The 26252-nt window shown below is 34.0% G+C and overlaps 1 protein-coding gene across 2 annotated transcripts in view; it reads left to right on the top strand.

The window, feature by feature from the left end:
* Positions 1-25381, top strand: part of HERPUD2 (HERPUD family member 2) — a 38162-nt gene extending 12781 nt beyond the window's left edge. For both annotated transcript variants that reach the window (XM_012777559.3, XM_076006313.1), the window contains 7 exons: positions 4157-4234; positions 7115-7228; positions 10118-10272; positions 20084-20206; positions 22759-23082; positions 23903-24017; positions 24510-25381. In XM_012777559.3, the coding sequence (XP_012633013.1) occupies positions 4157-4234; positions 7115-7228; positions 10118-10272; positions 20084-20206; positions 22759-23082; positions 23903-24017; positions 24510-24671 (1071 nt within the window). In that variant the 3' untranslated portion in view covers positions 24672-25381. The remainder of the gene's footprint in view (positions 1-4156; positions 4235-7114; positions 7229-10117; positions 10273-20083; positions 20207-22758; positions 23083-23902; positions 24018-24509) is intronic.
* The last annotated feature ends 871 nt before the right edge of the window (positions 25382-26252 follow it).

The following is a 26252-nucleotide window of genomic DNA, read 5'->3' on the forward strand; positions in this document are numbered from 1 at the left end:
GAAATCCAAAATTGTAGGGAAAGGGGGCAGAGACAGAAACTAAACTTTGTTGAATTTACCTTGTTCTATAGTTTTTAGTTTATTACCATGTATGTTATATATAATTAAAAAACAAAACAAAGTTAAATATAGGGAAAAAAATCCCCAAATGGAAACACAAGAATTTAACAATGTCAGGTTGGTGACTTAGCTACAGGAATTATTTTAAGTAACTGAAACACAGTATTTCGACTCTGTATCCCTAGTGGCATGTATGCTAAGGACAGAAAAAAGCCACAAAAAATACTAAACTTTATTCGCTAATTCTTAGTAACAATCTTGTTATTTTGAGATTACATGGAGGAGGATAAAACAAGTAAGTCTGTTTGCTAATGGCTTGGGTTTATTAATGTCATTGGCAAGCAAGATTTTCTGGGTGAGAGAAGATACAAATAAAATGATAACTATATTATGTAATGGGAAATGTCAATATGAATTTAGGGTATAAGTTTCTCTTTCTAAAAAATACATATTTTCTAGCTCTGCTCATTGAAGAATCCTAGAAGTAATGATAAGTAAAGCACTCACAGTGCTCAGATTTTGGTGTTCAGATACCATTTCACATTAAAAAAAAAAATCAAGGCTCCTGGAGCAATGGCTATTCCATGTCTGGGGCAGGAAATGTGGGAAATGAACCTGGGGCATTTTGTGCTTGAAAGCAAGGAAGCTATTAGAGATTGACAAGTCAGGTCAAAATGACATAGGAACCAAGTGAAGGAACAGCTACTGCTCAAAGATGGTACAACTTGAGGATTTAAAAAAATGATGGCAGTACATTGAAAAACAAAATGCCACAAGCTCATAATGACACTTAAAACCCCAAACTCATTGTCACTTCTGGAGGTTGCTTGGGTAGTCACTCTGAAGACTCATAAAAGGAAACACTGTGGATCTTTGGTACCTTTCTTATATAGACTAACCAAATAGTTGATGAGGAAAAGTTCTTTTAGAAGAATCATAGCTAATAAATACAGAAGGAATTATAGAATTAGAAAAATAATAGTTTTCTCCTTCTTATGAAATAATAGATTTAGGCAGTTCAACCTTAGGTAATTATTAATAATAAGGTTAATGGGAACTTTATAAGGGATAGATTAGGCTGACAACATCTGAACTTACTCATCAGTGTTAACATCACTAAAAGTTGATTAGCCAATCCACATGTAGTACTCTTGTCAAACAAAAAGGAATCTGACTCTAATTGACCCTCTAGAATCTTACTACATTGTATAGGAACTTCAGGAGCATGCTACAATACCAGGAGGATTCAGTTAGTCAAAACAGACTAGGAAATTCTACAAGACAAACAACATGATTTCTTCAACAAATAAATAGCATGGGAAAAATTAAAAGGTAGTGGAAACTGTTAAAAGATTAAAAGAGATACAACAACCCAATCTTATGTGTGAACCTTGTTTAGCTTCTGATTCAAACCATCTCTATAAAACACTTTTGAGCAAGTGGGAAATGTTGAGCTGCACTGGATATTACATAATAAGGAATTATTTATTTTGTTGAATGTGGTAACATTATGGTTATTTAAAAAACCCTTAGAGATAATACTAAATTTTTATAGGTAAAAAGAAATGATGTGTGATATTTTCTTTAAAATATAGTACTTCTAAAAAAAAGAAGAGAAATGGGAGATAGAGGTAAAAAGAATAGCAGAATGTTGGTAATTATTGAAGCTGGGTACTTGGAGTTTTTGAAGAAGGGGGTTCATTTTATTCCTTCCACTTTGTGTATGCCTGAGAATGTTTATAAAGTAAAAAAAAGTTCATAAAAAGAGACTAATGTCCTTTATGTAGAGTGATGATGTGACATAGAAGCACCTATTAATTAAATATTTGGTCTGGTGAAAAAGTGATAGTAATAGTTTATGATTGCCGTAATACTTATTAAACTTCTTTAGGTTCCAGTTGAAGTAATAAGTACATTATAGAAATTTATAGAGCATTAGATAATTCATTTTGGCCAGAGGTTAAATCATTCACTATCTACTTAGCATTCATCTTATGTTTATATAATTTACTATTCAGTGCCTGTAAGAATATAGGAAAAAACAAACTCAATTTCTCCTACTGTACTCTTACAACCTTCAATACCAAATAATTCTGTGACCTTTGTTCACCAAAATGTGTGGAGATTTCTCCCCTCCAACAAGCAAGCAATTCTACAGATACTTTTCTAGAGTACACCATCTGGGTATCCTCTAACTGAGTTCATTTCTGACACTGTCTACCTGGAGATAGCATCAGATCCTACAGGTTGAGGGCTCAGTCCCACAAGACTTCCCCAGTTTAGATGGCCAGTTGCGAGCATAGGTTGTGGCCTGTGCTTTTTCCAACTGTTTATAAATCAGGGTTTCCATGACCCCTTCCTTGGGTTCAATTAATTTGCTAGTATAGCTCACAGAACTCAGGGAAAAACTTTACTTAACATTTACCTATTATAAAAGATATTACAAGGACACAGGTGAACAGCTGGATGGAAGAGATGCATAGGAGGAAGTGTGGCAGAAGGGGTGTGGAGCTTCCATGCCCTCTCTGGGAGTATCACTTCCTGGGAACCTACACCTATTCCACTATCCTGGAGCTCTCAGAACTCAGTTCTTTTGGGTTTTTATGGAAGCTTCTGTAGGTAGGCATGATTGATTAAATCACTTGCCATTGGTTTATCAGCTCAGCCTTCCAGGCTCTTCTTTCTCCTTGGAGGTTGGGGAGTAGGACTGAAAGTTCCAACTCTCCTTTGGTTTTCCTGGCAACCACCCCCATCCTGAGGCAAACTAGTCCCCTTATCCACCAGTTATTTTAGTGTACAAAAGACGTCATAAATCCAGAGAATCCAGGGCTTTTAGGAACTATATGGCAGGAAACATAATGCAGACCAAATATATATATATATTGCAAAATACCATAGTGCTTCCATATTTATATGTATTGATTGAAGTTTCATGACTTGTGATATATATTTTTTAAAAGCTCCTGTATTATGTTTGGTTGTTTATATTTAGGAATTTGTACATGTACATTTTAAGAATAGCATGCTCCAAAATGCTTCCAGGGAAAACTAAGATTATGCCTAATAGTTAAGTATTTTGGAAGGATAGCTATATCATTCCCTTGGTTGGCTTTTGGTGTGAACCATGAATCTTACTCAGTATGACAATTTCTGTTATGGCTTTTTAAATATAAGACCCTTCTATAGTAGCCATGTTGAATATATATTCTGCTTAAAAATTGTTATAGTTGTGGCTTGTATTTGGCATATTTAACAGTTTTTGATAGTTAATATTTGTTTTAATAGAATTCAAGGACCAGTTGCCTATTTCTCAGTTATGAAATAGGCCTTATGGGCACTATATAAAATGGTTTAATTTCAGATAATGTTAGGAGTGTGGACATTTAGCAGATTTACTGTCCGTACGAAGTATGACAGAGATAACCATAACATATTTCATATTCTGGGTTTCATATAGAGATGACAACTGAATCTCTGTGTACTTATGTTGATTTCTCTTTACTGTGTGTTTTTGAAAAATGTACAAAGGTATTTTTGAGAGTGGCAGGAATAATAAAAACTAGAATAGTTATGTAGAGTAACTAAATCCAAATGGCTCTTGAATTAAAACCAATCAATTGTTCTGCATGATGTTAGTAAAGTAGGAAATAAATCTTAATTATACATTTTTGATTAAAATACTAAGAAAATAATGCAAAATAACTGGTGACCTTGAAATTTTATCCTAGTGTTGACTATTCATATAAATCCAATCACTTTCTCATTTTCATAGTCTTCAAGATTTTTAATGATAGTCATAAGGGCATTGCATTATAACTGAAAAGACAAACTTATGATTTACCTTATTTCCTCAAGCTGTTTTTTAATATAGTAATTATCTGTATTTTATTATAGCTACAGTAGATATGCTACCATTTGCTGAGATCTTAAATTTCTTAAGTGGAATTAGGAAAAACAAAAATTCTTAAATTATGTCAATTTCTGCTTATTTGTGCCTAATGGGAATTTTATTTTGCCTATATTCAGGCATGCTATTCCCAGCCTTCATTTTGTCTAGTTGGAAAAGTTGAATTCTTTTCTTTGTCCCATTTTTTAGTTGACGAAGGATCAGAGATTGGTGTATTCGGGCAGACTGCTTCCCGATCATCTGCAGCTGAAAGACATTCTCAGAAAAGTAAGCTTTTCTACCACTATTTGATACCAGATACATTCAGAGTGTGAGAGGAGATATGCTCTGAAGTTTTATCCAACCAGTTCAGTTTTTAGATACTTAAAATCAACCCCTAGGGGTGGCATAACAGGTTAAGATAAATTAGAAAGCAAAGACCATGATACATTCTGATTAGTTTAGGTAACTGTTATATATATCCATCTGACAGCTAAATCTGAGGTAGTATTATATATTTGTGTGCAGGTATTGTCATCTTTTGTAAGAAAACCCTATTGATTTATCAGTAGTGCAGGAGTGGAATGTTCAGTAGTGGTGAAGGATTTTCATTGATAATCTTTCCTCTGGATCCCTTTTTAACTAAATTGTATGACGTTTTAGTACAAACTGCTTGGGTTGGAAGTTTAATTTCAGGACAGGAAATAGAGTGAACCCCAGTTGGTCCTTCACTTAGCCAACTGATGCTCAGAGCTAAAATATACTTCCATATAGTATTTTGACAAAATCAGCTTGAATGCTGGCTATTTTCATGGCAGCTTTTAGCTGATGTTCATTTGTGGAATTTGTACTTTTACAGCTTTTTAGGATTTGAAATGCTGCTTTTTGTTTGTGAATATAGCAGAATTGAATAACTTTCATGTTTTGTCTTTGATCTTTGTCTTAATGCTTAATGTTGTTCTAGTTATTCCTATCTGATTTAGAAGATCTATGTCCTCTCCCATATGTTTATGATCACCTGTGGGAAACTGAAAAAAAAAAATCTTAGTGTATTCGTTTTGGTTAGCTAGTTGACATTTTAGCTTTGCCAGTGTGACTTCTTGCTGTCATTTTGTTTTAATTATATGGTTTCAAATTGCTAAAATGGCTTAATACCTATCCCCTCTAAAATAGCGGATTTCACAGCAGATTTTTTTTTCTTTCAATAGACTTTATTTTTTAGAGCTGTTTCAGGTTAATAGCAAAATGGAGCAAGAAAGTACAGAGATTTCTCATGTGTTCACTGCCCTCACACATACACAACTTGCCTACTATCAGCATCTCTGACCAGAATGGTACATTTATTATAATCAATGAACCTACATTGACATATCATTATCACCCAAAGTTTATAGTTTATGTTAGGGTTCACGCTTGGTGTTGGACATACTATGGGTTTTGACAAATGTTTCATGACATATTTCCATTATTATAGTATCATATGTAATAGTCCTAAAAACCTCTGTGTTATACCTATTTGTTTTTTCCATTTTTGTGCTTAAACACCTTTCTACTATCTGCTCTTGGAAATACAGATATATTTATTATTTTAACCCAAGGATAGCTTGAATCTGCACATGAATACTTTTTAAAAGGCTTTTGCTGCCAAAAATGGTTTCAGACCAAATGACTTAAAATAAAAACTGCTCCAAAGAACTGTTGCATCCCCAAAATACAAAACATTTTGAATAATATGTTTACATTTTTCATAGATTTTTGAACTATTTTTGTTAAAGTCAGTGTACCCCTTTACATTTTTCAGGTAATTGCTGCATTAGCTTTCCCTGTTTAGTTATATTGATAAAATGTTTGACAGAAACATTCCCCAAAGGTGAATGGATACTGTGAGTTGTGATTTATAAACCTTTTGAAAATAGGTTTCTAAGGATAAACATCTTATACTTGGATGCTTTTTTATATTCCATATTCAGAAGCTAAGGGGACATTGTGAATCAAGAGTGTCTTCAACCTACTTTGCTAGGCATACCTGATGTAAAGTTGTCTCTGCAGCCTTTCCTTAGCATTCTAACACCTGTAAACTAAACTTTTCTCTAAACTTCTAAAGCAGTTGCAGTTTGTGCTTCTCAGTTTCATGCAAAAGACTGTTTTATATTTCTTTATTGTGCTCTGATGCACTAGTCTGATCTCTTAACAATATCATGAGCCACTTTAAGGAAGGGACTGACTCTTACCCTTTCTTGGATTCACCTCAGAATTAAGCACAATTCAAGGTTCATGGTAGGCAGTTGATCAATTTGTAGTTTCTAAGTAGCTTTGTTTCCCTTTCTTACCACTGGACATCTTTCTTTTCTTCTTTCCCCTTTTTCTTTAGCATCCTATTTTTTTCTTCTTAAATTGCTGACTCATCCTTCATTCTTTTCTGTCCTCCTTTATTTTCTCTTTCCTTTCTCCATCATTTACGAGCTTAATGTCTAAGTAAAAACATACTTATGATCTCACTAAGCTAAAATGCCAACTCTAATCATTATTTAGAATATTTTCCCTCAGTCATAGTTATAGGTTTTTGGAAACACATGAAATATTTACAGACTATAGTGCCAATATATGCTTTATATCTGTGTAAATGTTATAGGTAAAAATAGTTTTTGACTTAAAAAACAGTAAAAAACTATATATTACCTTGCTAAAATTAAGGCAAATGAGATTATGATGAAGTTATTTGAGTTTCTTTTATAGTTGCTAAGTCTCAAGTAATGGAAATATTTTCATTATTTAAAGTTTGTGGGCCTAAGCTTCAAGGTGACTCTTAGGGTTCTGATATTAAGGTGCTAGCTAGATGTTTTTGTATTGAAATAATAGATTGTGTTGACACAACTTCACAGCATTGATTGCGTCAAGGCTACTTGGTATGCAAATAATAATTTTTTAATATAGCAATTGCTGAGTATTTAGACCATTTTCTAAGCATGAAAAAAACATTGAATTCAGAAGGGCCTTAAATATTAAAATGGAAAACATGTCTGCATATGATAACATTTTATTACTTATACAATCTCTATGCTGTAAAGGAACTTAAATTTTGAGTTAAGTGTTTCAGCTTAGCTACTGGCTTTTTGAACTGTACATTTTCTAGTACTACCCTTTAAATGTAATCTTCTTTAATTTTAGCAAGATGAGTATCATATGGTTCATCTAGTATGTACTTCTCGGACTCCTCCTGGTTCTCCAAAATCCAGCACCAATAGAGAAAGTCGTGAAGCATTGGCATCTAGCAGCAATTCTGTGAGTTGTTTTGGGAGGAGTAAATATTGAAGTTTTATGATTATCTTTTTTTGCCTCTAAAAACTAAATGAAAAACAGAAGAACTAGAACTTACGGGTTTTGAGATCGGGATTTGAAAAACTGGAGTTTAGGCTTTTAAAGTTTGTTTTTAGAAAACCTAATGCACGGTTATCCCTTGAAACCTATTTCCTGTAACTTATAATTTGCTATATGGCAAGTCAGTAATAAATTCAATCTTTAGGAGTTTAATTACTGGAATACTTAGAAAACAGAATTTTTAAAAATCTGTACCCCCATAATATGCCGAAATAAAAAAAAAAAAAAGAAAACAGAATTTTGATAGGATTATATAATATAAATGCTCAGGCCAGTGAAATTTCAGAAATATTTAAGGTGTCTAATATAGAATATTTTATTCAAAGTAGATTAAATTATTTATATTTTAAGTAGCCTATATCTTCTTGATGTAGATTACTAGGTCAAAGGTTTTGTTTTAAACACAGTAGATTGGTGCATACGTTCCAATTGCAGGGGGAAGAATTACTTAATGTACTCTTCTCTTTCAGACTTGGGTATTTGTCTCTCCCTTCTTACTTTTCCATCTGCTTAACACTGTTTTGGAAATATTTATAACAGTTAAACTTCTCAACTTAGACATTTCTACAAATTTTAAAGACATTATCACCAATCCTTTTAATATTAAGTTACTTTTGATTTCCCGTAAAAGCTTTATATGATACCTCGGGCAAGAGGATTGGGATGAGTAGTAGTGGGATGAGTAATGATTGGGATTGGGTGCTGTGTCTCACACCTGTAATCCCAGCATTTTGGGAGGCCAAGGCAGGAGGATTACTTGAGTCCAGGAGTTCTAGACCAAAGGGGGCAACACAGTGAGACCCCCATCTCTACAAAAAAGTAAAAAAAGAAAAAAAATTAACTGGTCGTGGTGGCATGGCCCTATGGTCCTAGCTACTTCGGAGGCTGACACAGGAGGATCTCCTTTGAGCCCAGGAATTTGAGGTTCAGTGAGCTATGATAATCCATTGCACTCTAGTCTGGGTGACAGAGTGAGATCCTATCTCTAAAAAAAGAAAAAAATAAAGAATTTAGCCAAAACTTAAAGAGAGAGGCCAAGTGGCGAGTGGCAGGGGTGATAACTGTTAAGAGATCTTCGAATAGATACTAGCTGTTTCTTTAAGAAACTAGACCCTCCAGTTGCTATATTTAATTAGTATAGTCTCAATGGTAAGTATTTTCTAGTACCAGCCATGGAAATTTAGCTTACATTAAACTGAAATTTTCTTTGTCAGAACACCCAAGGATCTTTGTGTGGTTCCTGTATTGGCATGAGAAGGAAAAACATTGGATTGGCACAGTTTTGTTTATAATCTTTGGACATAGTTTCATTGCTCCAGTTTTTGTTGGGAAATAACCCTCTGATTTAATTGACTTGGGTTGCTCAGCCATGATTTTATGTCATTAGTGTACATACTTGGTTTTCTCAGTATGTGAAAAATATCCTATTGACAAGATTATATATGAAAATCTAAAAAGTATCAAAGGAAAGTTAAATTGAACTTCTCTTAATTTTTCATGGCTCAGAAATTTCAGAGGGATTTGAAAATGTCTTAAAAATCTAATCATGAAAAATTATCTAATAAGGTCAGAAATCATTAGTTCTAGACACTTTAAATTGTGCTGCCAAATGACTAGTTAGGCCTTTCTTCTATTAATCACGTTAATGAGCACCATATTATGATGGCCCATTTAATGAGAAATCTTGCCAAAACAGAAGCTGTTTCCAGTTTATGTCCCTAAGAATCAAACTGCTTAATAAGATATTTCTTATCTATTTCGTGTGAAGTAACATCCTAAAGAAAGTTTTGGCTAGTTTTGCAAAGGACTGGTGTGCTTGGGACCTTGCACGTGGCAGGACTTAGGATGGTAGACACGCAAAAAGACATCCTGTCAGTAGGAAGGCTGCACAAGTAAAATACAAGTTTAACAAACTTGGAAGGATGTTAAAATAATATCATACTCAGCTTTTTAAAGTGGAAGAATTATTAATATAATTTATATAACATAATTGTGTATTAAATTTAGATAGAACACTGGACAAACTTAATATTTTCAAAAAGCAACAAATTGGGATGGTCTTCAAGGAGTTACATTGCTTAAAGTTATTGAATCTGTTAGTTACTGACATCATTTGATCATGAGAATTTAAAAGTTCTGATTGGTATCTTGTTCATTTTGTTAAAAAACAATATTTGTTGATGGCATCTATAAATCAGTTGAATTTTAGAATTGAATGGAATCTTGAAAATCTAGTCTAATTTTGTTTTACTCCTTGTTAACGTCAGAGGTAACAGTAGATTCTATCTAGATCTTTTGTTACCCAGCCTGTTCCTCTTAGTTTAAACCAGTGTGTTACTGATAGCATGTTATACAGTATTTGGCACATAGTAACTATTTAAATAATTCAGTAATTAGTACCGTTTATTGAGCACTTTCTGTGTGTTAGGTATAGTGAGAGGAGCTTTGCATACATTAACTTAATTGTGTAAAAGGAGCTTTTATGCATTAATTTAATCCTCATAATTTAATATGCTATTTTGTATAGAATTCCTCTGCTTCTCAGCCTTTTCTAGTTGAAAAATGGAATACTGTTGGTTAATTAAGCAGTTTTGACTTTCTGAACTCTAATTTAGTCTTAGCAAAATTAAAATATCTACCTTTTATACTGGACATAAGATTTAAACCAATAAATTTCTAAAATTTAGTTATTTTGCAGAGGAATTTCATGAATACATTTTTAGTAATATGTCTATAATTTCACAATTATAATTAATTAAATCTCCTTAAAAATTATTACACTTTTGTTTGTAGAGTTCAGATCATTCAGGATCAACAACTCCGTCATCCAGTCAAGAAACCTTGTCTTTAGCTGCTAGTTCTTCCTCAGAAGGATTGAGGCAGCGTACCCCTTCACAAGCACAAACCAACCCCGCACAGAGTCATCAGTTTCCATATGTAATGCAAGGGTAAGTGAAATTGTGGTAGCTGTGGATCATAATTGGGGCCTCCTAAAAATGAATTACTTTTGATTTTCACTGTAGCCCCTTTGCAGTAATTAAAGTACATTTGAAGTCTATTCATATACCTGATTTTATATTGTGGGAGCTAGAGGGTTAAGGAGAGTAGTGCTTTTGGAAGCTGGTTGTACATCAGAATCATGTAGGGCAGTGCTTTTGAATCTTTGATGTTTCTACTAATCACCTGGGATCTTGCTAAGATGCAGGTTCAGATTCAGTAGGTCTGGTGGTGCCAGAAATTCTGCATTTCTAACAAGCTCCCAGGTGATATTGATGCTTCTCATGCTTGGACCACACTTTGGATAGCAAGGATCTAGGTATCTAAATTTTTTTTTAACTGAGTTTCATTATAAATCTACTCAATTTAGTTTTCAGGGGAGTGTGTGGTACTTAGAAAAATATAGGGCCCAGCAATCTGTTTTTTAAAAAGTTTCAAAAGTGTTTCTGATCAGCCAGGCTTGGTAACAACTGAGGTAGAGTAAAACCACATGTATTACAAGGATATGCCAACTATTGCATGTTATTCAGAATCTTTGTTATATTGACAGTTCTGTGTAGGAGTTTTCTCAAGAAACTTGCTATGGCCACTCTATATAGCAATTACAGCAGCCTCCTTAGGTTATATAATTAATTCCAAAGGAAATGCAACCAACAGCTATAGGTAAAGCACATCTTTAGACAGCTCGGAGAGGGATCTTAGAGAATCCCGGGGTTTGGACCTGGATTGTATTTGAAAGCAGAGTATTTTACTGGGATACTATTATTTGTTAGTTTTGAAGGAAAGGAAATTTGAGTAACAGGTGGTGATAACTTTTCTGTGCTGTATATCAAGTCATGGGGCTCCGGTGTGTGGAATCAGCCTGGATCCACAATGATGGGACTGGAAATGAGAAAATGGTTAGGACTCCATTAGCGTACTCTAGATGAGGTAACCAAGGAGTAGCCGTTGACTGCTATGCTAAACAGGATAACATAAACATTCTGGTGCTTTTTATTTAGAACTTTTAATTTAATTCAGTCCTTAATATAGAAAAACAAAGCTGAATATATAGCAAAATATAAGAAAACTCATTTGTCTCATATTTCTTGAATGTGAAATCTTTTCTCTCAAAATAAGTATTTAAATGAGTTTTGTTGTAGATTTTTATAAGTACTTATAAAGTACCTATGAAACTGTTTTTGTTTTCAGAAAATGATTACTATAAACGGAAACTTATTTATAAAAAGCAGTGTTCTCAGGGTTTACATGATGGAATAGTAGCTCAAAATACTTTCTATCTTATGACAGTGATTCATTTCCTTTCTTTTTTGCAGAGTAAGACACTTCAGTTCTTCCCAATTTATACAGAGTGATTTTACTTATTTGGTGGTAGTGGTGGAAGGTGGGAGTATTATAAATAAGCTTGAGAGAATATGCAATGACATGTTAACAGTGGTTATCAATGGGTGATAAGATTTTTAACTCTTTCTCATACTTATAGTAAATATATTTTGTAATGAACTAAACAAAGCTTATAAGATTGCAGGTCTTCAGAATAAAACCATAGATATTTGGGGAAAAGATTAATAATTTCTCTAAACTAGGCTGTTGAGGAAATCAATAAACATGAAAGACAAAGGCATCCAGCTCTTAGAAGTATATTAAACAGATTAGAATATCTGAAATAGGGTTTATCTTGCCCGAAGTGAGTGTTAAATTGGTGAGCAAGAAAACCTTTCAAAGATATTTGAGCTTGACATAGGGAATCTATTACTAGATTTAAAATACTTGATTTTAAATCAAGAGGGCAGTGGATTTTAGTGATTGCACAGATTCTGGAGCTAACCTGCCTGGGTTTGAATCCTGGCTCAAGTCTATTCACTGACTAGCTTGGGCAAGTCTCTTCCCTCCTGTGCTTCAGTTCACTCATTATCTGGGGGGTAAGAGTATTTATCTTACAGGATTTCTATGTGGATTAAAAGAGTGTATGTAAAGTGGTTAAAACAGTAACTGGCATACGGTGATGTATTAGCATTTACTTATAAATACATTTGTCTTTATAAGTGAATGTTGTGCATTCATTTAGCAAACAAATTTATAGATATCTGTGTGTCTCATACACTGAAACATTCCAATGAATGAATGCCAGTGTTAGGAAAATAAGTCTTTATATTTGGAGAAAGTACTATGTGATTTATAAAACAATTGATGTGAAATTCAATAAATAGGTATTTATTTCAGCAGTGAACATGATTTAACTTAATCTCATTAGTTGTCATTTTTTACTAATGAAAATTTTGTCTAACATAGTCTTAGCCTTAAATGTCTTAAGTGTGGTAATTTAGTGACCCTGAAGAACTCACCATTAAAATAAAAAAAGTTCTGCTCTCCTTTTTAAAACTTTAGAATAGTTTATATTTAACTAGTCTGCATGTGTTTTCTACCATATAGGTTAGTATTCTTAATTTTTAGTGAGCTTGCTAAAACTGCTAATTTCTGGTCCCTACTCCCTGAGGTTTGAATCACCAGTATTGGAGTAGTGCTCAGGAGTCTGCCAACCTAACAATACTTGGGAAGTTCACATTGAGAAATTCTAATGCAAGTGATTATTTGCCTATCTAGCTCTTGAGACAACATGAGAGGAACAGAGCAATATATGTACTTCAACACATTGACCGTCCATTTACAAAGTCATATGTGTGAGTCCTGACTGTTTTTGGACTCAGTTGTGCTGTCACATTTATTTACTTTAACTCCAAAACTTGCTGGTTGGCTTATAGAATACCCAGTTTTGTACCTTAAGTTTTTCCCTCTGAAATATCAACAGCCTTATTTTACAATAAAACTGAAAACCTACTCATTGTACTCTTCTATATTGTCTGATTTTTTAAGTAAAAATTGCTTGTAGCCTACTACTCAGAAATAATCATTACTAACATTTTTATAAATATCCTTCTATGTGTACACACTTTTCAATGTGTACTTTTAAAATAAAAATATACTATTCTATTTTTTAAACCTTTTTATAAAACATAGCTTGGATATATTTCCAGATCAAATGTAAAATCTATAACATTTAAGGTCTTTGTGAGTCTTCATTATGTAAATATACTAATTTGTTCATACTTCTGTTGATGGAGAATGTATTAGTTGGTTTTGCTGCATAATAACCTCAAAATCTCAGTGGTTTGCAATAGCACACTTTATTTTTCTTGCTCACAGATTTGTTGGTTACTTGGGACAGCTCTGCTTTAGGCTGTAGATTGGGTTCAGGTCTGTTTCACGTTTCTCCTTCTGTGTGGACCAGTTATTCCCCAGCGTCTGTTCTTATGGCAAATGATAGGAACACAAGAGGGCAGGCTAACCGTTGAGCACATTTAAAGCCTTGTGCATGTCACATTTACTAATATTGCATTGGTCAAAGCAGGCCACATGGCTACTCTGAACAACATAGGGGTAGGGAGAGGTATCACAAAGTTATAATTAGTGCTGTATTGGTAAATTCTTAACAGCTGATATTTCTGGGGAAAAAATAAAATCCTGGATTTGTAGCATTTCCTGATTTCTGTGGTGTATGTACTCCCACCGCGTCTCAGCAATCTGCTCTGATAAGCAGCAGGAACCAGGTTAGCCACTGTGTGGCAGAGAATGTGTATGTATCTTGTTACACAAGAGTGAAGAATTTGGAGCAATCTTCTATCATAACTTTTGCGTTAATTTTTTCCCTACTAAATATCACCATAATCAACATTCTTAAATGTGCTTATGTATTAGCAGTTACTATTTTAGGGTAAATAATGAGAAGGGGAATTTCTGAGTCAAAGTGTTCTTAAGACTTTTTGAGGCTCTTAGAGACTATTGTGAAATCGCAGTAAAGAAAAGTTGTACTAGATTACTCTCTTAAAATTTTTAAAGAACCTGATTTCCCGTAACTGTACGTATATGAACTTGCCAGTGTGATAAATTAGAATGGGCTTATTTTAATTTGATACATGATTAAGAGGCATTCTTTTTGTTTTTTGAGTTGCTTATTTGTTGGTGTGTTGTTATATTCAAAAATTCATTTGTGTTCTTTATCTAAAAGGGTATTAATAATTAATACTTATTAAGCATTAGCACAAACTAGGTGTTGTATTAAGCACTTATACATGTCTTACTTCATTAAATTTTACACAAACTCTGTGATCTAGGTACTATTTTCTCTTATTTTATGGATGAAGAGAATGAGGCTTAAAGATTAGGTAGCTTGCTGAAGTTTGCAGAAGTGATCAGTAGCAAGACTAGAATTCAAATCCATATCTAACTTGGAAGTCTGTATTCTTAGCAGCATTGCTGAAGGGACTCTATTTTTGTCTATCATTTGTTTGTTTGTTTCTTTTTCCTTTCTTTTTTTTTGAGACAGAGTCTCACTCTGTTGCTCTGGCTGGAGTACAGTGACATCATCATAGCTCATTGCAACCTCAAACTCCTGGGCTTAAGTGATCCTCCTGCCTCAGCCTCCTGGATAGTTGGGACTACAGGCATTCACCACCATGCCTGGCTAATTTTTTTCTTTTTTTAGTAGAGATGGGGTCTCATTCTTGCTCAGGCTGGTCTCAAACTCCTTACTTCAAGTGGTTCTCCTGCCTTGGCCTCCCAGAGTGTTAGGATTACAGGCATGAGCCACCACTCCCAGCCAAACACTTTTACACTCATTTATTCACAGAGCCCAATGTGATTCCTATTTTATAATATGGCAGTTGAAACCCAGAGAGGGGGAAAAAAACTGGTTTAAGATCACAGAGCTGGGAAGTGGCAGAGCCAGAATTTGAACCTGGGCATTCTGGGCTTAGGGACTTCTGGAAGCTGCTTAGCCACTAAGCCACACTGTCACTTCCTCATTTGTTTCAGTATTTTTTCCTAGGCTGTCATTTATATTTTGACTTCATTTATAATGGTGGCCCCCACCCCTCAACCCCCATTCAAAACTTTTTCCTAGTCATATCTAATGGTCAGATTTTAAGTATTGGTGACTGTGTGAACACATCTGTTTGTATGAATCCCCTATGTCTTCATTCAGTAAATGTTTACTTTAGAATCTCTTGTGTGCTAGGCACTGAATATGGGAAAATGAATCCTATACTTACCCTTACTGGAAGTAGGTCAGACAGGCACATGGATTACCAAATTTGCTGGTACGCTATCATGGTCTTGAAAGTGCTGAGGTAGCCTGAAGGAGGGAGTGACTGTTTCTGCTGAGACAAGTAGGAAATATCCTTTTCTTTGCAAATGGTTTTCTTTAATAATAGTTGTAATTTTTACTGTGTTGTTAGCCTTACATGTTTTCATTTAATGCTGAAAGATGAAATTTACAAGTTACTAGATTAGTTACTTATAATTAGTATTTTATTTTCAGAGTTTTCTTGATGTTCATATGAAATTGTTCAATATATACTTATTTGCTAGATGCTAGAGATAATAATAATGGATCAAGCCCATTCCTTGTATTTAGGAGCACAGAGTCTAGTCAGAGAGACAGGAGAGTAGGCAGCAATTTCTTTTTTTAGTTAGTTTCTAAGAGGTAATACATGTGCATGGTACCATTTAAAAAATGAGTAAGTATACAAGAGTTTCATTCTTGTGTCTTCTAGCTACCCAGTTGCCTTCTTCCGAGGCAACCATTATTATCTGTTTACCCTGTGTTATTCCAGAGGTAAAATGTGCTTCCTTAAGTGTGTGTGTTCATTTGTGTTTACATGTGTGTATATTTTAACACAAATAATAGCATTTTTTTCTGTACACAGTAGTCTATATCTTGTTTTTTTTTTTACTAAGTATATTAACAGTTGTCCCACATACAAGTACTATCCCATTCTTTATTAATTACACACTGTCCCATTATATAGATTACTGTAGTTTAAGAAACCAGTCCCTGTTCATGTATATTTAGGTTAAACAGTCAATATTTTTTTTTATTCATTGCTTTTTTAATTTTTTAAAAAACTTTATTATACTTTTTAAACATTAACAAAGTACAGACAATATTACTGTGAACCCCAGTGTACCTGACACCCAGCTTCAGCAACTATTAACAGACTACCATTTTTCATCTAGCTCTGCTTACTTTTTTTTTTTTCCTTGAGCCGGAGTTTAAAGCAAAATCTAGATATACCATTTTATCTGTAGGTACTTTACTGTGTGTTTGTAACAGATATGGACTTGAAAAAATCTTAATCACAATACCATTAGAAAACTCAACAAAATTAAAAATTCTTTAATATTATTTAATGCCCAGTTTGTGTTCTGTTTTCACTGATTGTCTCCAGTGTCTTTTTATAGCTGTTTTGATTGAATCAGTATTCAAAGAAATTGGCATATCGCCTTTGGCCAATGTTCCTTAAGGTGCTTCTAATTCCCTTCTTCTCCCTTCTCTTTTTACTTTATACCTTTTCTGTTGTTTTAATATTCTATGTTTTTTTTTTTCTTTTCCCACAGAGGTCTAGATTTGGCTGATTATGTCCTTGTGGTGGTGTTTAGCATTTTCCTCTATCCCATATTGCCTATAAACTGGTAGTTAGATCTAGGGCTTGATTAAACTCAGTTAAGATTCAACTTCTTTTTTTTAAGGAATTCTCTATATTTGATGCTATATCCTTGTATCATATCAATAGGCACATAAAGTTTGGCTATTTCACCTCTAGTCATGCTAAGATTGCTCAGTGGGTTCAGGTGTTAGTAGCCTAATCCATCCATCATAAAGTTCTTTGTCAACCTTTTAGTAGACATTGAGGATCACCGACTAGACCCATTATTTCATCTGTTATTGTAAAATTGTAATTTCCTAACTCTATCATTCCTCCTTCACATTTGTTAACTGTGCTTCTTTTATAAAGAATCTTTTTTCATCATTTTATTATCCTGAAATACAATCCACTCAAGAAGGGCCTGATAAATACTGGATTTTTTACCTTCGTCAATTTTCAGAGTAATAATTTGGTGCCCTGGTAATCCCAAAGGTGATGAGTGAGTTTTTGTTTTTTTTAGAGTATTGGTGTAAACTTATGGTTTCTAATGTATTTGTGTTTCTGTGTAATGTCTACTGAATGAATGTAGTCATTCTTCCCGACATTCATATTGTTTTATCTTTTGCCTGTGGAAGCCATTTGGTTTGTCTGTGGTATCCTTTTGACACACTTTTAGTAATTTTTGATAATGCCTTAGACTTATATATGACAAGTTGACCCTATCCCCAGGGAACCCTGATGCGAAATAGTAATTAGGGACCACAATCTGGGTGCCAAGAAGTACTCATTGCTACTCAGTTGTCATGTTTCTAAGAATTCTTTTCAGTTGTCAGATATAAGAAATATGTGTCTTTTAGAAAAAATGAAAAAATCATGAGTTCATACTGATATTTCAAACTTAGTTTAAAGATTAAAGGGTTTTTATAGATCTTCTTTGATTTGTGTGTTTATATATTTTGCATATCTTTTATGCTGAGCATCTTGGTTTTTAGTAAATTAGCATAATTATTTGCTTTATATGGTTTTTTTCAAATAGTTTTAAAATGGCAATACTATTTCTATTTTTATAAGATCAATGAATGTGGTTTAAAATTTTTGTGGTTTCTTTTTTTCCTAGGGCTGTACAGTTAAAATACTGTGTTTTGAAGTCAGAACAATTCTGTGTTATGCTGTCAAACTTGGTACACAAGTTTCTTTGTTTCAGGTTTTTCTTTTTTTTTCGAGACAAGGTCTCATTCTGGAGTGCAGTGGCACAGTCATCGCTTATTGCAGCCTCAAACTTCTGGCTCAAGTGATCCTTCTGCTTCATCCTTCTGAGTATCTAGGAGTATAGGCACATGCCACCACAACTGGCTAATTAAAAATTTTTTTTGTAGAAATGGGGTCTGCTGTTTTGCCCAGGCTGGTCTCAAACTCCTGGTCTCAAGATATCCTCCTGTCTTGGCCTCCCAAAGTGCTGGGACTATAGGAGAGAGCCACTGTGTTCGGCCCAGGTTTTCAATAATCATCTTATGTTCTCCTTATGTTCCGGGCTGCCTGCAGTAGTGGAAAGCTACTTTTTTAAAGTGATTATTACTGGCCTTTTCTTCCCTTCTCTTACCCTTTAAAAATAGTGACAAGATTCAGTCTTCCCACTTTATAGTTGAAGTAACTGACTTTTTTGAGGTTATATTTCTTATTAATGATAGAGATTGGTAGAGCTTTACTTTTAGAGGAATGGGTTTTTTCCTAATTGGGAATACTAATAAAATTTAAAATATATACCTAGATACAGCCTCATTGTACTGGTAATACTCGATTCAGGTAATTTTCAGATTGGCTCAGAGATGCATCAGCCAGCCCCCTTGTGCAGTTGCTGGGAGAAACTGTAATGGATTCTCTGCTGTTTCTTCTTAATTGAATTATGAGGGAAAACTCGAGAATCATGGGGGAGGGCTGTTATTCAGAAGCAGATCTTTTGAGGATGGGAGCCACTGTATGGCTCCCATTGCTCCTCCAAGAATAAGGAAAATTCAGGTAATATGTAGGGGAGTAGATGCCTTACTGAGCAAAACTTTTCCTCAAGTACAGTCCGTTGATAAGCCTTAGCTACCTACTCCAAGCTCTTCTTATTAGGTTTCTATAATCAATTATTACTAATTGTATGTGTGAATAGTTTTCATAATATAAAATTATAGTTAATGAATTTATCAATTTTTCCTGTTTCACTCTGGATAGACAAACTAATACCAGCAAAATATAAAATTCAAGTAATAAGAAAGGGAGAGTTAGGAAATTTATAAATAATTCTGCATTTACTTGTATGTTTATCCCTGTAGTTGTCTTGATTTCTACAAATTTCTACAAATCTCATATTACACACTTTTGGAATTATGTTCAGAATTAGGGGTAGGGAAGAGTAAAATAAAACTAGCTAACATCTATTGAATACAGAATAACAACCCTATGAGGAAGATTCTCTTATTAGCTCCATTTTAGAAATGAGGAAACCGAGGAATAGAGAAGTTAAATGTGACCGTCCACAGGTTTCACTGAATAGAATTATAACCTACTTTAAGAATGTATGCATGTTCTGCTGCTCTTGGCTTCTTAAATAATATTTTACAGTATTTCTTGTAAATGTTTTTGTAATGTTTGTTTTGTATTTTACAGCTAATAGCTGCTACACACACACACACACACACACACACACACACACACACACACACACTATTTTTTTTGAGAAAGAGTCTCACTATGTTGCCCAGGCTGGTCTCAAACTTGTGGGTTCGAGGGATCTTCCTGCCTTAGTCTCCGCTCAATAGCTGGGACTACAGGCATACACCGCCATGCCTGAATTTTTAAAAATAATATTTTATTACTAATGTAAAATATCATGTGGCTAGTTCCCCATTTCTCAAAATATTGTATCATGAAGTTTATTTTAGAGCTTTGGTTCTTAAGGAGAATATACTTAAAATGAAAGTATTTTTGGTCTTGTGTGTTGAAATGAGAATATAAATGTTCAGGCTTGCTATTCATTTTGTGGATGACTTGCTTTGTTTTGCCATTATACTGGGCTAAAATGTTAGTTATTCTATATATTTGGGCCCACAGTCAGCTTATATAAGATATATTGTTTTACTTGAAGAATGTTGAAAATAAGTATTTTTCTTTCTGGTAAGATTTAAATACATTCTGTCAATGGTTGACTTGTAGTTCGGAAATGAAAATTTAGAGAAATGCTTTTAACTTCTAAAGCATTAAGAGACTTCATTTCTTTATTTCTTTATTGCAGAAATGTAGACAACCAGTTTCCTGAGCAAGCTATTCCACCTGGATTTCCAGCATATCCTGCCTTTAGCCCACTGCAGATGCTGTGGTGGCAACAGATGTATGCTCAGCAGTATTACATGCAATAGTAAGTTCATCTAAGGGCATTTCTTTTAGTTCCTAACTGTGTTATTTGGTTTATTTTTTTAATCCTAAGTAAGTTGATTTTGCTATTTCATTTGATGATATATTTAATTGATTATTTAAAATTATTATGAGAAGAATTCACAAACATCTCTTTATTTTAAATTATTTGGCCAAAGGAAAAAGGATTCACCTCCAGTTCCCATCAACTGAATATGCTCTTGGCTCCTCCCTCTCTCCCCTGATTATGTTTAGCAGTATTCAGATGCTTTGTTTAACATATCATTTTATAAGTTCAAGAGGGTAAAACTTAGGAAGGTTTCACTGGAAGGCAGCAAATCTACACAAAGAGATAGGAAGTCAAATGAAAAAGGGAATAGACAGAACCATGTCAGGGAAGGGCCAATCTTAAGTAGAGCTCAGATGCGGCTAAATATGCTTACTAGACTCTGAGGATTGTAGTAAGTCTTGATTCTGGTGAGTGTGGAACAGTCTTAGCACTGAGTACAGTTTCTCAGCTTTCACTCTTCTGAACTTCCTAGGCATTCATTTAACATTGACTAGCTCTCTTTACTGTTTGTTCTCCTCTCCTTGATTCTGTGATTCTTTTATCTTCCTCATCTTTTTTGTCTTTCTTATCATTCTTTTTGTGCCTTTTTCCTTCTTCTAAATAATATTATAACATTCCTTGCTCAATTAAACATACATTTGTGTACTTACCATGTGCTTCTTGGCACTCCTAGTTGATAGAGAGGATTGGATTTAGTCCTGGGGCAGTTCCTTTGCATTTCTTTCTTCCATGGCCTTAGTTGTCAGCTTTTTGTGGATGACTCCCAATTCTTTATCTTCTGTGCTTCATCCTGCATCTCTGTTTAACTGTTGGAAGGTTTCTATAGGAAAATTAGCTTTTACCTGAAATCTAGTACATCTAAAGTTTGACTCCTCCATTCCCTTAAGTACCTTCACCTTCCTTACTTCTTTCTTTGTCAGTGATACTTTCTTCTTACCATCCAGGCTCTTAACCTTATTCAGCTTTGATTTTGACTTCTGTTATCCCCAAACCCAGTAACTTATGAAGATGAGTTAATAGAGCTGTCCTTCCCCTATATGCTACTTCCAATATTTTTCCCAGATCTTTTCTCATTTTAAACCCACTTTAGTTCAGTAGCTCTTTCTCCTTTTAGGTTCTTTACTACATTTCTTCATACTACTGCCAGGTTAAATTTCTTAACACATAATTAAGTCATTCATTCTCCATCACCTAGAATATTTGCTGGCTCTCTTGCCTATAGTGTGTGATCTATATCTTTATCCTTCTTCCAGATCTCTCCCCATAAATCTAACCTGCTTTATGAACCTTATGTCCCAATACTCTCTTCCATAAGCCCTTGGCTCCAGCCAGGACGTTTGTATATGTTGCTATGGTAATGGTTATTATTTGTTGACTTCTTTGTGCTGAGTACTCTGCTGGATGCTATATACCCCTTGTCTCATTTGTAAACCTCATGAAAACCATGTAAGACAATTGGACCTTGTTGTAGCTTGCTACTAAATCATATATCTTATGTATGTCATCTAACTTCTGAGCCTCAAATTCTCACCTTTAAGATAAAACAACTCACCTGTGTATCAGAATATCCATAAGGTAGAAAGTATTTTGTAAACTAAAAAGCCCTATATGGATACAAGGTATTAGTTTACTGGCTTAATGAGCATTTTGTAGCCAGGGAAACATTTATTTAATTTTTCTTTGCTATCCTGTTTAACTTTTTATTGTAGAAAAATTTAAACATATAATGAAATAGAATAGTAAAATGAATTCCTGTGTACCCATCATGCAGCTTCAACATTTGTTAATTCATGTCAATCTTATTCTACAACTTTCCCTTCCACTGGATAATTTAAAGCAAATCTAAGACATATTATCATTTTATTTGGAAATTTATTCTGACTTTTAATCAATCAAATTATAAACAAACTTCAGGACTACAATTCTTTGTAAGTTGACAAGGACCAGTGGTCTGCAGTTGGAATTCTCAAAAATCAGGATTGGGATTGAGGGACTGTTACCTGAGATGTATTAATACAAATAATTTATCACTGACAGTAGATACAAAGGGTAATAATATATATTTTTAGATAAATTTTTCAAAACATGGATCTGAGGGAGAGGTGGTGGGCTTGGGAGTTTTCATTCCATGTAGAATAACAAAAGGGGCCATTAATGAAAAGGTTTGGACATACTTGTCCTTAGCTTGTAAGGTAATTTAGTGACAGAGAGAAAAGAGTGATTACCATGACTGCTCTTGTCTATTCCACCTTCTCCTCCCATTTTAGACCACCAGGCTAAGAGCATCCTTTCCTGAGCCACTTCTACCATCACTCTTGGCTCTGCTTTTCTAACGGAATTTGTGCTTATCTAAGAAATATGGTACAGGAGTTGTGATATTCCATATTAGTTTTATGAAAAATACATTCAGCTCCCAGGAATTATGAAAAAATACAGTATGATAAAATTTGTTTTCTTTTTAATATTTATTTTGGTGAATGTTTCAGTCAAGCCGCAGTTTCAGCTCAGGCCACATCAAATGCCAACTCAGCCCAGCCTACTGCTTCACAGCCTTTAAATTTGGCACATGTTCCTGGAGAAGAACCCCCACCAGCTCCAAACCTAGTGGCCCAAGAAAATCGACCCATGAATGAGAATGTTCAAATGAATGCACAGGGAGGTCCAGTGCTAAATGACGAAGACTTCAACCGAGACTGGCTAGACTGGATGTACACGTTCTCACGAGCTGCAATTCTCCTCAGCATTGTGTACTTCTATTCTTCTTTTAGTCGGTTTATCATGGTAATGGGAGCCATGCTACTGGTTTATTTGTGAGTGATGTTCATTAACTTTTTGTGGTTTCTTTTAACTACTTCCTGAAATTGTTAGCACAGAATCTGGCACAGGTAGTCAGTTGTGAATGTTGAATGAAGGAATATGAATGCTGGGCTTCTAGGCTTCAGATACCTGGCATGTTTCTGATACCAAAAGCTAGGGCAGGTTATGTTGAGTAAGAATGTATATCATCATTGTTTAGAAGTAAATATTTTGTTTACTGTATTTCATAAAAATTTTAATTCAATGAGATATGCTCTATCAATTACTTAAAACTTTAAGCAACATGCAGTGCACTCCTGCATAAGGATATCCTTCTAAATTAAAATTACCAGTACTATTTCCTGTAGGTATAAGTCATATTTTTTCGTAAGTAGACTAATTTTCCCTTGCTCCCTTCTCCCAAGGGCAAACAAATATTTTGTATTTTATTTTTGAAAAATACCAAACAGTATTTTAGGACTCTTGTTATGTGTTAATGTCTAACATAGAGGGAGTCAAGCCTATGATAGACTTACCGATTTGAATTGGTTTTTGTTTTGCTGTCATTGCTTTTTTTTTTTTTTTAAGAGACAAGGTGTCACTCTGTCACCAGGCTGGAGTACAGTGGTGTGACCACAGCTCACTGCAGCCTCCAACTCCTCCTGGGCTCCATCATGGCTTTGAAAAGGGTAGTTCCCTGGCCTGAAGTGACAAGCTTTTTTTTTTTTTTTTTTAGTTGTAATCATTTTTCTCTTGTAGGACACTGATGTTTTATAGTGTTACAAATAAAAATAATTGTGACTTGGTTTCTTTACTCTTTATTTTACTGAAAAGGCACCAAGCTGGATGGTTTCCTTTTAGGCAAGAAGGAGGTCAGCAACAAGCTCCCAACAATGCCAGAGTTAACAATGATGGGCAGAATGCACACAATCTAGAACTTGAAGAAATGGTATGTTGTTATAGAGGCTTTTGTATACTTTAAATATATTAATAGATATTTCCTCAGCACTATATGGGACCAACATGATAAAAGAATCTTGGATATTCCATAACTATTTGTGAAATGACACATGGAGAAAAGCTAACATACAAACTGTGGTGGTTTCATCTGGTAGAATTTAGAATATAATAGTGAATCAGCCATATATTAGAACTAAATGGGAAGAAGTAATATTTTTCCTGAAAATAGCCTAGAAAGAAAATTATGCACATGGTGAGAGTCTTGTATTACATTGGCAGTTGTCCCCTTTAAACTTGAACACCAAGGAATTTATTAACTTTGGACTTAAAGATTTCTAATGACCACATATATACCACTTCCTTATTACATGCTTATATTCCTTTGTTCTACAGTGAAGAACTTAACTGTCTTCTTTGCTATTCTGAGTTAATACTAGTAGTTGAAATCACTCAGGAGTATGTTTCTTGTTTTGTTTGGAAGGAGCATCTTATGGATGATGGGCTTGAAGATGAGAGTGGAGAAGATACAAGTGAAGATGCCAGTGCAATTCAAAGGCCTGGATTGATGGCTTCCGCTTGGTCTTTCATCACCACCTTCTTTACTTCACTAATACCAGAGGGGCCTCCCCAGGTTGCCAATTAGACCTGAAAAACTGTGCCACCTATATAGAAGGGTCTGACTTTAGGAAAGTGGTTTTAAATAACAGTGCAATTTCAAAAAAATTTATAACTTTCTTTTGATCATCATGTACAGAGGTGTTTTTTTCTTTAAGCTTCTCATGCATATGAATATTTTAAGCACAAATGGACTACTAAATGTGTGATTTTTTTTTAAGATCCTAACAGAACATAGCGTAACAATATTGGTCTTCCAGATGTTATTCATTTCAATTATGTATAGTAAACCAAGACCGACCTGTTTGTGCGTATTATTTCTTTAAAGAGCTGCTTTACATATAAATGTCTATAGTTAGTAGCCTAGCCCTTCAATGTGTAATTTGAATAAATATATCTATTTTCTGTGAATTATTCTGAAAGTTTTAAACAGAATGAACTCATAGTTTTTAATAAAGAATATTATTTACCTAAAATGTGCTAGTAGCATCTTGCCCAGCCATAAAGCAATAAACTTCTCAGTAATCCTAATTTTGACATTTGAAAAAATAATGGAAACTTTCTATTTTAAGGGCATGTATCCCATCAATTGGAATTAGTACCTTAAAGAAAAAAGGCAGCTCTTCAATGGAATTAATAGTGATACAAAACGTTTGATACAGGCAGTACTTTTATAAAATAAGATATGCTGGAAATTGCTCCCTGTAATTTTTTAAATAAAAAGTCAATTATGGTAAACAGTCTTTTGGGATATTTGTTCAAGCTCACCAGTAATGTACCCATTACATGCAAAAATCTATGTAAATTTCAGTAGTTGTTTGGAAGGATTGGTGAAGTCTTAAAAGTCATCTTTGCCTCTTTCCATTCCCAATGGATATCTCCTAGTTATTAAGTAGTCTGAAACCTCAGTAATTTATTTAAAAATCCTTGTGAAAGCCAACTTAATATTTCATAAAAATGGAGTAGATTTCTTACAGAGTAGCTAACTAAAATCAAACAAATGTGGAAGGGAGAACTTTATCTCACATGAAATGAATTATAAAATTATGAGTATGGTACTAGCATAGAATTATATGATTTAGATAACAGACTAGAAGATCCATGAATTTTTCTCTACCTTGTTTACTTATAATGATAAATGATAAAGGTGACAGTTCCAGGGATAACTGGTTAACCCTTTGAAAAAGAAGTCAGGTTTTTATTTATAGATGTCAATTAAGACACTGAATGTGAGCAATCAAACCTTGGAAATACTATGAGAAAATATAGGCGAATACATCTATAATATTGGTGTGAGAAAAATACCTTTATGGCAAACCTCTAAAAGAATACTACTATGTATATATTGTCTTGACATATATGATTTAAAGGCAAACAATTAGGAAGAAAGAAAATGTAATAAATGAAGTCTTAGGTTCAGTCTAGTAAAAAAAAAAAAATAATAAGTACTCCAATAGGAAATGGGCAATAAATATGGGGGAAAAAGTAGTATGTAGTCATTAAAACTTTCAAATTGGTAAAATGATGCTCACAGTGTTGGTGAAGCTATAGGGGAATGTAAAATAGTATATAGTCTTTCCAGCAAGTATGAAAAATTTTAAATGTGCAC

The sequence above is a fragment of the Microcebus murinus genome, chromosome 9, assembly GCF_040939455.1.
Source record: "Microcebus murinus isolate Inina chromosome 9, M.murinus_Inina_mat1.0, whole genome shotgun sequence".
Taxonomy (NCBI): Eukaryota; Metazoa; Chordata; class Mammalia; order Primates; family Cheirogaleidae; genus Microcebus; species Microcebus murinus.